Source organism: Panthera uncia (assembly GCF_023721935.1).
Source record: "Panthera uncia isolate 11264 chromosome C1 unlocalized genomic scaffold, Puncia_PCG_1.0 HiC_scaffold_4, whole genome shotgun sequence".
Taxonomy (NCBI): Eukaryota; Metazoa; Chordata; class Mammalia; order Carnivora; family Felidae; genus Panthera; species Panthera uncia.
The window spans coordinates 42,403,227-42,417,733 of NW_026057585.1; the positions used below are offsets into that span (position 1 = coordinate 42,403,227).

General features: G+C 40.8%; 1 protein-coding gene across 1 annotated transcript; it reads left to right on the forward strand.

Annotated features, from left to right (window-relative positions):
• Window positions 1-11,271: 11,271 nt before the first annotated feature.
• Window positions 11,272-13,001, forward strand: LOC125912496 (RAD51-associated protein 1-like). The gene has a single exon (XM_049616989.1). It carries the CDS (start codon window positions 11,335-11,337, stop codon window positions 12,337-12,339), a length of 1,005 nt encoding a protein of 334 aa, XP_049472946.1. The 5' UTR covers window positions 11,272-11,334; the 3' UTR covers window positions 12,340-13,001.
• Window positions 13,002-14,507: the final 1,506 nt, after the last annotated feature.

Genomic DNA, 14,507 nt, shown 5'->3' on the forward strand with positions numbered 1-14,507 from the left:
ACAGCCACAGTTTGCTAGAGGCTACAGTGAGTCACCATTAACTACATGGGCTAATTTAGCTCCCCAAGGAGCAGTGGAAGGAACCTGCTATGGTCTGATTATTTATGCCACTCCTCCTCCAAATTCATATGTTGAAATCCTAACCCAAAGGTGACAGTATTAGTAGATGGGGCCTCTGGGAGGTGATTAGGTCATGAGGGTGCAGCCCTTGAGAAAGGGATTAGTCCTCTTATAACAGAACTCCCTAGTCCTTTTTGCCCTGTGAAGATACAAGAAGTCTGTGGCCTGGAAGAAGGGGACTCACCTGGCCATGCTGGTACCCTGATCTCAGACTTCCAGTTTCTAGAACTGTGAGAAATAAATTTCTGTTCTTTATAAGCTATGCACTCTTTGGTATATTGGTATTTTAGTATATCCTGAATAGACCTGAATAGCCCAAGACAAACCAATCTGCATTTAGTCTAAGGACAAGCACTGTTTTGCTGGAAGCCCAGTACACTTAACTGTTAGCAGCCCATCTCCTCATTGTTCTAGGGTAGAGAGGGATTGAGGAAAAGGCTAAGATATCTAGGAGGCAGCTCGTTCTGAAACTCGTCCTCGGATTTACCATATCTCATTGAATGAAAGACACACATTGAATGAAAGTTTTTCACATTTTAATATCTCTGAAATCAGGTTGGGCCTTACAATTTAATTGGCAAGGTTTTTTCTCTTTCTTAGTACAAATAAAACAACGGGGGGACTTATAACTGATGGCATCTTAGCTTCTATAAAACACGGCAACATTTCTCATTCAAAATGGCAATCCAGCTCCCTCCTGAGTTGCTTGACCTACGAGTAACTGCTTTTCTTACCAGAGTTTATATTCTACTTCCTTCTGTTGCCACAGAAATTGGCCCTTTTGGAAATGCCGTTCCCAGTGAAGGCCTTGGGTGAACATCAAGAAGCTATCAATTTTGGATTACTTGGTGACTGGGTATGATAGGGCATGTTTAGGGGTGGATTTAACTGTAAAATTAGAGTTTACCTTTAAAAAATTAAAAATTCCTTTCCTTTCCAAATGATAGGAAGGAGAGAATTCTTGAACATGAGTGTACCCAGCATATGACCTCTCCCTTCTGGATTAACTTCTCTGGATGGGGAAAGCCAGCCTGCCTCCCAGGTTGCCACAGAACCCCAGTTCTCTGGACAACTCTCTCTCCAAATCTGGCCCCAGGCGCCACCTGGTGTCCGCATCAAGCAGGCACAACAAACAGGCATCAGGTTGAAAGAAGCTTGAAGGATATGCCAAAGTTGGAACGTAATGAATAGAACCAGGAAGTCAGGCTCAGACCAGATGAGGTATTATAATGTAAGTGTCCGCTTTACCACATGGAATATAAAGGACATATATGAGTGTGCATAATGTAACAGAACTGATTTTTTTAAAAAAACAATAACAGTTACTGTGGAGAGGGCATCACATAGAAGTCAGATGTCCTTGGTGTTAATTTTGGTTTTGTCATTAATCAGCAGATTGTCTGTTACACGGCAGGCACTTTAGTAGGCACTTGGGCCTAGCTAAATGTTCCACATAGATCATTTCATTCAAACTTTATACTAACTTACGAGGTAGACATTATACTTTCATTAGGAAACTAAGTTCAAGGAGGTTAAATAATTCGCTCAAGGTCACACAGCTAAGTGGAGAAGCTGAAAAAAATATAAATTTTTACTTAGCATCATGCCTGCTACACAGTGGGCACTCATTTCTTCAATGAAAAAAAAACCCATATCTGCATGATGCCAGTGTCCCCCCTCATAACCACTACACATACTACCCTTGCTCCTGTGCCCTAATGCAAGTTAGCCTAATGCTTAGGGTGTTTGCTTCTCCTTTCTATTACATGTGCAACATTCTGGGGAGCAGGAGCTGAAGCAGAACTCAGGAGGTTTAATACCATGGAAGACCCAATCCTTTTGGTCAAGGTGCATAAAAGCAGAAGGAAAGAGAAAGGAAAGAGGAGAAAACCTGATCATTGGTGTGATCAAGGGCTAAAATCTACACTATTGGTAGTGAAAGCTTTTGCTCATAGGCAAGCATTTGCTCATATCCTGAAATTGTTATAAAACTTTCTACCAATCTTGTGTGTGTGTGTGTGTGTGTGTGTGTGTGTGTGTGATCTCCCGGCCCCATCAAAAATCACATGACTTCCCGGTAAAAGTCAGGGTTCCCAGAGCTATTTCCACTACTCTGTGGCTATCTGAACTCTCCATCTTTGTATAAATGCCAAGAATTGTGTCACATCAGGGCAGCAATGGTCTCACCACTCCTGCAGCCCCCCTCCCAGCCATCAATCTCCCCAGCACCACTCACAGACAAGGCTTGAGCCAGCGATGAATCACAGACATAAGGGAAGAAAAATGTATAAACATATGGAGGAAATAAAACTCTCCCAGAAAGTGGCAGAATTTATTTGCACTCTCCAGGAGCTGTCCTCCAGACTTGCAAACCTCCACCTTCTTGAAAAAGCATCTGGAGGTTCAGAATTACTTTCATCTGGCGAACTCATGAACTGTGACTCCAATATTTTGTATCTATTTTCTTACTTAAAACTTTTGAGGGCACTACAGGAAGGGCATTTTCTCACATCTTTTACCATCTTCATTCTTGAGAAGTTTAGGATTAGTGTAGATGGATTCATAAAGAAAAGAATAATAATAATTTTAATCCTAGGAAAGCTTTGGAGCAAATGAGATCACATGAAAATTATGTGTAATCTGAAAAGTACTGTGTGTCAGGGTTCAATTACGGAAGCAGAGTACTGGGGTGCCTCAGTTGGTTGAGCGTCTGACTCTTGATTTCAGCTCAGGTCATAAGCCCATGGTCATGGGATTGAGCCCCATATTGGACTCTGCGCTGAATGTGGAGCCTGCTTGAGATTCTATCTCTCTATCCCTCTGCCCCTCTTCCCCTCTCACACTCACACACACACTCTCTCTCTCCAAAATAAAAATAATTTAAAAAAGAAGAAAGCAGAGTACTTGTGAATATTATGGAAATAAAGGATTAGTAGAGGAATTAGATTTTATATGAAATATGGAAGGAGTTGGGGAAGTGAAGGTCTAGAAGAGGAAATAAGACAATAAGAGACATTATCATTAATCAATGTATCAAAAACTCTGGCACAGAGGGACAAGTTACTTCACCACTCCTAGCCTTGGTCCCCTCATCTGTAAAGACAAGGAAGGGAGTATCTAGAACCTGTGCTCAAGTCCTGGATCTGCCACTTACTAGATGTATAGCTGTGGGCAACCTACTTCACCTCTCTATATCTCATATGTGCATTTGTAATATAAAGATAATAACAGCACTCATCCAATAGGGTTGTTGTGAGAATTAAATAAAATGATACTTAAAACAGTGCCTGAAATATGTAAGCATTCAATGAATGTAGCAATCTTTACCATCAGAGTAACATGGTGGCACTTGGAGCTCCTGGGTGGCTCAGCTGGTTAACTTTGGCTCAGGTCATGATCTCACCGTCTGTGGGTTTGAGCCCCACAGCAGTTTCTGTGCTGATAGCTCAGAGCCTGGAGCCTGCTTTGGATTCTGTGTGTGTCTCTCTCTCTGCCCCTCCCCTGCTCATGCTCTGGCTGTCTGTTTCTCTCTCTCTTTCTCTCTCTCCCTCCTTCCCTCTCTCAAAAATGAATAAACATTAAAAAAAATTTTTTTTAAAGGAGGAACATGGTGGCATTAAATGAGACATACATTAAACAGCTAGCTCATTAGCTGGAACATAACAGTGTTCAGTGAACACCAGCTATATGTTATGATGATTTGGGATTCAGAGTCAGAGACATTGTAAGGGCAATGTGGGAAACATTTAGAGCTTGGAAATGCCAGGACATGTTAGGGACAAGCAGTCTGGTTGAAGGATAGGTTCTGAAGGGGACTGATGGGCAATGTGGCTAGAGACACATGTCAAGTCTAAAATAGGACACACTTGGCTATCATATAAACAAGAGCATGCCTTGGATACTGATACAATGAAAAATGTGTGTTTTAAAGATTATCTGGCACAACCTATAGACTCGAATGGGAGAATGAGGGTGGGCAATGAGATCTACAAGGAGAAAGACTAATTAGGAAGTTCTTACAATAAACAAAGGCAAACAGTAATTAGGACCTGGAGTATGACAGTCAGGAAGGAAATGAAAAGATGGAGTAAAGATATATCCTATGACAGAACAGACCATTGAAACTATTTGATATTGAGTAGAATGAAGAGGAGGGATCAAAGATAATTTTTAGGTTAAGGAAGTTAGAAAAAAAAAGTAGGCATTGATGGAAGATCATTTTTGATCAAGTACAAATGAACTATTTAGGTGACCATATGTAGTCCTGAGTTCAGGAGAAATGTCAGGGATGGAAATAGTGATCTGAGTTCATCTGGTGAGATATAAGAGTAGAAGACAAAATGCCCTCACTGCCAATCTCTCTTTGAAATATGGAAAGAAGTCAAGAAAGAAAAATCAAAGGAGAATGAAAAAAAAACACCCTAAATATAGTATTAGCAAATCATATTTAACAATGTATATGTGTGTGTACAAAGGTAAACAGATATAGATGGATAGAACATCATGATCAATAAAAATTTAATCAAGAATAGCTAAAATCAAAAAGACAAGAAATAACAAGTGTTGGCAAGGCTGTCAAGAAAAAGGAACCCTTGTGCGCTGTTGGTGGGAATGTAAACTGGTATAGCCACTGTGGAAAACAGTATGGAGGCCCTTTAAAATATTAAAAATAGAAATGCCATAAGACCCAATAATTCCACTACTGGGTATTTATCCAAAGAAAACAAAAACGCTTATTTGAAGAAAAAAAAAAAACATTTAGGCACCCCAATGTTTATCGAAGCATTATTTACAACGGCCAAGATATGGAAGCAGCCTAAGTGTTCATTGATTGATAAATGGATAAGGAAGATGTGGTGTGCGTGCGCGCACACACACACACACACACACACACACACACTCAAACAACAGAATATTATATAGTCATAAAAAAGGACAAGATTGGAGTGCTTGGGTGCTCGGTTAACTGTCCAACTCTTGGTTTTGGCTCGGGTCATGATCTCACAGTTTGTGGGAATGAACCCAGCATCAGACTCCCTGCTAATAGTATGGAGCCTGCTAGGGATTCTCTCTCTCTCCTCTCTCTCTGCCCCTTGAGTGCGAGGGGGGGATTGATTCCATAAACTGTGAGATCATGACCTGAGCCGAAACCAAGAGTTGGACACTTAACCAACTGAGCCACCTAGATGCCCCTGAAAAACCAAATTTTTTAAAAAATTTAGAATATATTGACCACGGGGTATTTGCGACTCTCACACAAAAGACAAAAATCACAAACCAAAAATAAAAAGACAAACTAGGCAATGTACTTGCAATGCATATAACAACAAAAATGTAGTGCCCATAATACTATAACAGTAAAAGACTCACACAAACTGATAAGGAAAATGACAAGCCATTCAAATGAAAAATGAACAAAAAGTATGAACAAGCAGTGCTTAAAGAAACCCAATGGCTAATAATACTATGAAAGGCAGCCCGCATATGAACAGATGATGAGCAACTTCAGTGCAAATTCACTGCGGTTGGATCTGTACGTCAGCAGGACCAGATACAGTCACTGCTGTTTCCAGCGGACTTAAAGGTGAGCTGATCCTTCACCCCGCAATATCATTCTAGGTGTGGACTTCAAGGGCACGGTATTGTCCTCTGAGGGCATTTGTAAATCTGACAACTGCCACCTGACTCCAAATTGCAAAACCTACCTTCACTCATAAAGATACAAGAAAATTAACAATTCCATCTTGAAAATATGAATGTAATTGGTTACATGAATGTAATTGGTATCCCCTTAGCTATATATAATGGGTGAGATTTCCTTCTGTCTTTGTAGTCTCTTCGTGGATTATCTGTGATGTGCATCACATTCTGGTTTAATCTCATTCAACAATAAAACTGTTTTCCTTCTCTTAAAAAAAAAAAGGCAGCTCAAACTCACTAGGAATCAGGAAAATTCAAATTAAAACCATAAGATACCACTACATACCAATCAAATAAAAACAACAACAACAACAAAAAAATCCAACAATAGCAAATGTGGTGAGGTCATAAAGCAGTTGTAACTTTCATACGCTGTTGGTGGGAAAATAAACTGATATATCCACTTTGGAGAACAGTCTGGCATTGTCTAGGAAATGTGAAGAAGCATATACCCTACAGTCCAACAATCCCGTCCTTAGTTATATATACATACCCAAAAGAAACTTACATATGTGTACTCGAATGTTCATCGCAGCACTGTTTTTAACAGCCAAAACTTTGAAACTACCCAAATATGTCTTAAGAGGAAAACAAACTTCAGCATCCTGCAACAATGTAAATGAATCTCCCAAACATAATTATGTAGTGAAGAATTAAACTTACCCAAGGACACATCTGGCCTTTGCCCTTGGCTAGTGGGAGTTGATCTTTAGGCTCCTGGAATTTCATATCGGGTATGTCTTTTCCTGGGGGCCCTGGTCATCAGACAATCTAGAGAAGCTGTATATTGGAGGTAAGCCATATGGGCAGTGAACCATGGAACCCTAGTAAAAATTCTGGATACCAAGGCTTGGGTGAGGTCTCCAGGCTGGCAATCCTTCATGAATATTGTCACACATTGTTGCTAAGAAAGTAACACTGTCCATGATGCTACAGGGAGAGGAAGACTGGGAGCCCCATGTCTAGTAGTTTCCTGGACTCTGCTGCATGCATTTTTCCTTGGCTCTTCTTAATCTGTATCCTTTCCCATTGGTAAAGCTCTAAATGTGACGATAGCAGCTCTCAGTGAATTCAGTGAATCTTGTAGTGAATTACCAATGTGAGAGTAGTTCTGGGAGCTCCAGAACTCACAATTGGTGTCAGAAATGAGGGTGGTCTTGTAGGCCACACCTCTTCCCCCAATTTTGCAATGATGTTCAGGGAAAGAAGCAAGTTACATACATACATATATACATTCAGTATAATATCCACTTATAAAAAAACACCCAAACACCGACTTTGGCTCAGGTCATGATCTCAAGTCTTGTGGGTTTGAGCCCCATGTCAGGCTCTGTGCTGACAGCTCAGAGCGTGGAGCCTGCTTCAGATTCTGTGTCTCCCTCTCTCTCTCTCTCTGCCCTTCCCCCACTCACACTCTGTCTCTCTCTCTCAAAAATAAGTAATTAAAACATCAAAAAAAATTTTTAAAAAGCTCCCAAACAGGCAAAACAATGAAGGCCCTGCATGTCTCTGTGCAGGATGTACACTGCACAATTTTAAGGAGCACTTTTCCTATCATAACCTTTGTAAACAGTGCCTCCCTAGATTTGTTCAAAGACACACTGCTCAACTGGACAAGGAAGTATGATAACAAACATTTTTTGTAACAGTATAAAGCATATATGAGAATGATGCCCCCAAAGTCCAGGACACTGGTTATCTCTTTGGGGGGAAAAAGGGGAAAATAATTAAGAAGGCACTCACAGGGGATTTCAGCTACAGCTGTAATATTTTCTTTCTTAGATGGGGTGATGGGTACTTGGGTATTCTGTCTTTGCAGTTTCATATGCAGAAAATATTTCATTTTTTAAAACCCTATACTTAAAGGACAAAAGGAAGAAAATATCCAGAGAATGAAACAAGGTCAGAGCCAGAGATATAGAGAAAAATACAGTAGAGCACAACATTAGGGAAATCAAAAGAGGAGTCTTAAATAGGACACAATGTTCACAGTGCTGCCAGGAGCTGTGGAGGATAAGATTTGACAATTAGATCATTTTGGTCGTTCATGGCAGTTTCAACAGATCAGTGAGGGTGAAATCAGATTGTAAGAGGTTGTCAAGAGAATAGGAAGTGATGTGGAAACAATGAGTGTTGATGCCACTGTCTGGAAGTTCAGCAGCAGAGGCAGTGGAACGGGACCTGTGACTACAAAACCTTCATGGTTAAAGTCTCTTAAGAGTCTGTGATGGACTGAATGTCTGGCCCCTAAATTCATACGTTGAAACCGAGCCTCCAGTGGGAGGCCATTAGGAGGTGGGGCCTTGGGAGGTGATTAGTAATGAGGGTGGAGTCTTCATGAATAGGATTACTGCCCCTATAAAAGCAAACCCAGAGAGTCCCTAGTCCCTTCTGCCACATGAAGACAGCTGTCACAAGAAGTGGGTCTCACCAGGTGACAAATTTGCCAGGGCCTTGATGTTGGACTTCCCGGCCTCCAGAACTGTGAGAAATCAATGTCTGCCATTTATAAACCATCTATCTTATCAGTCTCTGATATTCTGTTACAGTAGCCTGAAGGAGATAAAGAAGAGTCTTTTGTTTTGTATTGTTCTTAAGGAAGGAGGAGACTTGTAAGCTGGTGGTAGAGAGGGAGAAATCAAAGATTGGAAAGAAAAACATTGTAATTCTTTGGGAATATTTACTCTCTTCATGTGCATTCTAGAAGACTAGCTGGAAGTTATGTAAATAGTTTCCTTATCAAGGTCTAAATTTATAAGAAAAATCATTTATAAGTTTGGTAATTTGAGTGCATTTCTCTATCATACACCTGCTACAAAGGATGGCTGGTTTCCATGCAAGTCTTTTTAACCCATACAGAGTAAGCAACAGGCTAAGATTCTGTAAATCGATCTTATTCTCTGTAAACATTGCCTTATTCTGACCAGCTGACAAATAGTCATAAGACAAAATTAGGAAAAAATAGATTTTAAAACCTTTCTCTGGAACTCAGGTAATTGAGTGAAACACAGGGATGAAGGGTAGGGACAACTAGATTGACATTTTTGTGCGAAAGTTCTGAAGGAGGGGCACCTGGGTGGCTCAGTGAGTTAAGTATCTGACTCTTGGTTTCAGATCAGGTCATGATCTCACAGTTTCACGGGTTTGAGCCCCCCACGTCAGGCTCTGCACTGGTAGCTCAGAGCCTGCTTGGGACTTTCTCTCTTTCCCTCTCTCTCTGCCCCTCCCCCACTTGCACTGTCTCTCTTTCAAAATAAATAAACTTTAAAAACATGTTCTGAAGGAACTCAAGGCTGTTAATTATGATGGCCAATGGCCCTTTTGTTCAAGGCCACTAATATGTCTGAGTATTCTTCCAAGTTTATGTTGGTACCCACTGTTTTTCACAGAGGCTAAGCAGCAGTGAAAAAAACTGTTTGAACCCATTCCACAGCTGTGGCAAGGACTAGACATGCCTGGGGCTGGGACAGAGGTGGTGAAGGGAAAGGCAAACTCCCTCAGAGGGAATCTCTCTTTTGGGAAGAAGTCTGGCTTGGCATGCCATGAAGCAGTAGGGCAGGAGGATCTGAATGCAGCATGCCCCCTGGCAAGCCCACTATTTAGTGGGGGAGACTGTTGGTACATGAGCTATTTCATGAAACCCTGTAACATTCTTGCACAATGTTTTGTGAGATCCCAACACACACATCTCTCTCTCTCTCTCTCACTTACACACACACACACACACACACACACACACAAAAATTACGTCAGAACAGAAAGTGCCTCCCTCTTGCCACACTTAAAGACTGAGTATAACTAGAGCCAGAATGAAAAACCTGTCTGCCCTCCATGTCAACACTGGTACAACTGCCATAGAGATAGTTGCTTACAAAAGTATTGCAGTAACCTGGAAGGAACTCGGTCAGCAAGGCCAGCAGCAAGTAGCTGCCAACAGCAATAGTGGTCCTGGTTTTATGTAAGACTTTGGGACTCGTCTATATGCCACAGGACTTTGCATCATGGAGGCTAAGCATGCAACCAACAAGATTTGGGGATTACTATTAATAGAAGCTTATTTATATACGCAGATTGCTAAGGCTTGGGCTCCTTTGAGCAACACACCTACATCTGGAGCAATTACAGCTTTCTTTATCTTGAGGTCTGTGAATCAGGAGCTTCTCTTATTAAGGTCCAATTAAGGCCATTTTTAGCTCAAAAATGGAAGATCACAAAATTCTTCAAAGCAAAAGTTCTTTCTCATTCTGTATAGCTTTTTTTTTTAATCATTCTGTATAGATTCTTGCTTTCTATCTTAATTTCACAGTCCTGCCCAGTCTTTCTCAAGTTATTTCTATCTTGCTTTTGTTGATTCTTATACAAACAAGAATGCTGGCTCAGCTGGATGGAGTCATTCTTCAGATGCCCACATCCTGGCCTCTCACAGACCTCTTGGCTTTATCCCTCAACAGGGCACTGTGGCTGCTGAACCAGGCTTCTTGTCTTCACTCTGAGAATGAGGATCCTAAATGGCTCAAAACATAACTAACTTGGTACCCTTATCCTAATCCTCCAAATATCCAGCCACAGGCCACCAAAACCTAGGCAGGATGGAGAAACCAAAGGAAAGAGGGAGTTCCCTCTCCCCCAAAAAAAGGGTGAAGGGAGGCTAAGCTGCACTTAGGATGGGGTGAGAAATTTAGTGTCTGCTCGTCCAACTCCTTGAAGATTTAAAGAGCTGCATTTTCCATTGAAGGAATAAAAACAGAAAGAGGGAGCCATGGGATGGCAGGAAACCCTGAATTCCAGCAAGCAAACAAAAACTAGCCAGTCTGTCAGCCAAAGGTACAGAAGCAAGGAAAGGAGAAATGGAAGAAAAGGGTTTTCCCTACACAACATTGAGAAAGGTTAGAGACGGTGAACACTGGCAGGAAGAGAAAGCAGGTAGGGTAATGAGGGGAAAGGAAGAGGGAAAAGGAGCAGAGAGGAAGGAGGAGAGAAAGTACTGTTACCAGCGTGACCATTGTCATACAAGGGGCATTCAGAAATCTAATACAAAGGATAAGACTATCCATAACAACTTTGTCAAAGAATCCACAGGGCAGACCCACTCCTTCCTTATCTAGTAATCTCTGTAGCAATTGCAGACTTGGGTAGAAAGCAGAACAATTCAATGTCATGAATTTCACAGATTCCCACCTAATATATGAATTCAAACTTCTGTGCTTGTGTAAGGCACGGGTTGTGCAGAAGGAGAAATAGGACAGCAAGTATCCCATAGATTTTTATTATCCCATGGGATATATCTACGAAAAACTGGCTGATCTGATCCATTATCCCACTTGTAGATGGTCTAGAATGGTTACATTGTCACATATATTACCTGATTTTAAAGTTAAATGTTCTCTGTTAACACTACTTACATAAATAACAAATTGCTTTGGCCATTAAAACCTAGCAAATTAGGGGAATTGAAACAGCCACTACTGCCAACAAGAACTTGAAAGCTGCAAACTTTCAGCCTTGGAGGGGGCCATGGTGCGGCCTGTGAGGCATAAGAAATCGGTCAATTACTCACAGTTTGAGGACTCTGACAGTGATGATGACTTTATTTCTGCAACTGCACCTTTAAATAAAAAACCCAGAACAACATCAAAGGAGTTAAAACTAGAAACAAGGAAACCTAAACTGAAGAATCTCCAGAAAGAAGATATCCCATTGCAAGAGAAAACCCCTAAAAAAAGGATGGCTTTAGATGACAAGCTCTACCAGCGAGACTTAGAAGTCGCACTTGCTTTATCAGTGAAGGAACTTCCAACAGTCACCACTGATGCGGAAGAGGCTCAAGATAAAAGCATTGAAAAGTGTGACAGTCGTGAAAGTGAAACAATGAGTAAGGCCCCTCATATCTCCAATTGCAGTGTAGCCAGCGATTATTTAGATTTGGATAAGATTACTGAGGAAGATGATTTTCCTGGTGTTCAAGGGAAAAGAAAAGCAGCATCAAAGGCTATGGTACAACAGAGGAAGATTCTTCTGGAAGGCAGTGATGGCGATAGTGCTAATGACTCTGAACCAGACTTTGCAACTGGTGAAGAGTCCGAGGATGACTCTGATTTTAGTGAGAGTGAAGATAATGATGAAGACTTCACTGTGAGAAAAAATAAAGTGAAAGAAATTAAAAAGAAAGAAGTGAAGGTCAAATCCCCAGTTGAAAAGAAGGAGAAGAAACCTAAATCCAAATGTAATACTTTGGTGACTTCAGGAGACTCTGCTCCAGCTTCTGTGAAATCAGAACTTCAGCCTTCACCAAAAAAGGTTTCTGGTTCTTTGGAAGTCACTAGGAAACCATTACAAATACGCAGTCCTTTGGCTGAAAACAAAAAACCTAAGTGGGTCCCACCAGCGATGTCCGGAAGCAGCAGCATCAGGAGCCCACTGGCAGGCGTGTCTGTTAAGTCTCCAAATCAGAGTCTCCGCCTGGGTTTGTTCAGATTAGCACGAGTTAAACCTTTGCATCCAAATGCCACTAGTAGCTGAGTGTGATAGTAAACACATGTTTGATTAAGAGAATCACAGTTTTACAAGTGTGTTTATATTTGATTTGTGTTTATATTTAAGGAGGGTATCATAAGATAAAGGAATCCTTTAATGTCCTATAAATTGCCTCTACCCATTCCATGATGATATTCTCTGAAGCTATTCAAGATTTCAATAAGGGGTTTGTTTATCAGAATTATCTTGTAATGCCCTTTCCTTCTGGAGAATGTGTTCTATTTTTCCTGTGTATAATAAGTCATTGTCATTCAGTGGTTGTCACTTTGACATGGAGAAAGTCCATGTTGCATGCTATTCTTTTCTAGAAACATGATGCTCCTTTCTAGCTTTGTCTAATTTATGGCACCTTAATTGTAACTATTCAGAGTTTAAAAGGAAACATTCCCACTTTTTCCAGAAGACATTTCTGAAATCTTACTTAAGCTACATTGTCAGTTTAATTGCAAAAATGTTTCATATTTTAGTCAAATACTAAGAATTTAGAATTCATTTACCCATTAAAATGGTTGCTATAATGACCTATGTCTCCTACTCAGAAGTAGATGTTTATTGTATAGCAAATAGAATTTCATGACATTTTATGAAGTTCTCATCAAAGCCTTTAATAAAAGTGAAAAAGTTTTGAAAAAAAAAAAAACAAAAAAAACTAGCAAATTAGTATTCTGGATTGGGATGGAACAGAATACTATGTAGAACAAACATGACTGTTTTCAGTCAAACGAGTTTTGTTTATCAGCTGTATGATTCCCTTGTGGCATCAGAAGGAACCCCTGACCTCCACAGGTATCTTTCCAGTCCTCCTCCCCCTTGTTCTAGGTTCCTAGAACCCATCCTTTGACTCATCTCTTGAACTCTCAGACCCTTCTTGTTCAGCAGTTGCCTCACTGTCCCATTTCTAACCATAGGTCTTCACTGCTTACCTTCACTGGGGCGTTCCCCTGCTACACGCTTTTTACAGCCATTTTTCTTCAGCAGCTGTTGCTTGGCTTCCTCCCTGGTGTGCAGAGCACCTACAGGCTTCCAGGACAAGGGCTGCATTCTAGACTAGCTGATCAATAAAAGTCATACCAAATTAATTGTAACATCTTTGTTGTCCCCAAGACTAATTTTGGCCATTTTTCTTCATGCCTTTTAGGAATCCCAAGAGACCTCCTGAAATTACACGAATCAACTGTCACACTCATACTCATAGGGTACAGTAGGTAACATAAATAATTGAAATAAATGGATAGGGAGGAACCAGGACTGAGGCAAACTAGAGAGCACATGCCCCATCTCATGAAGGAAGGTACAGCCAAAACTCAGCATGAACCAATTGTTATGTGGTAACAAACTAGGGCCCACTCATTGCAGATCCTTTGACTTTTTAAGAAATCTCCCTTTTATGTTGGTAATTAATTCAATGTTGAATATCTATATACTGTATGAACCAATACGATGAGAGACAAAGAAACACAACCATAATCCCAGTTTGTGACATGTGACATGTTGGTTAATGATAGAAATGTCAATAGGGCATTCACCTGTGACTCTGTGATGGACAGCAGCAGTCAGACAATCACCATGGGCCACATCAGGACTCTCCAACTTCCATCATATTCTGATGAGGAGCACAGAGAAATTAATGCCAGATGGAAGCTACACAATATTATTTGCTTCCCTCCTCCTGGTTAGGTTAAAAAAAAAAAAAAAAGGAAAGAGAGATCAATGATATATTTTAGGGGCACGTCAATCAGGATGTATAACCATGAACTGAATTCTGGCTCCAAAGTAACAGGCAGCCATAGAGAAACTAAATTCATATCTCTGAACACCGGGAAGTTTTGTGAGTCTCAAAACCATTTGAAGGAGGGAGTGTTCAAAGTAAACACACTGCGAGCTGGAGCCTAGCCTCTGACTTTCTAACAGTTAAGGTACTCAAAGAGTGAGACTTACACAAATGTGATGGGAAGAATTATGCTTTACGTTTTTTTTTTTAAGTTTATTTACTTATTTTGAAAGAGAGAAAGCACATGCATGCGCAAGCAGGGGACGGGCAGAGAGAGGGAGAATCCCAAGCAGGCTTCATGCTGTCAGCACGATGCAGGGCTGGAACTCACGAACTGTGAGATCATGACCAGAGCCAAAGTCAAGAGTTGGACACTTAACCA

Bases quoted from the DNA above. Each gene is read 5' to 3' on its own strand.
- LOC125912496 (XM_049616989.1), top strand. From the start codon at position 11,335: ATGGTGCGGCCTGTGAGGCATAAGAAATCGGTCAATTACTCACAGTTT.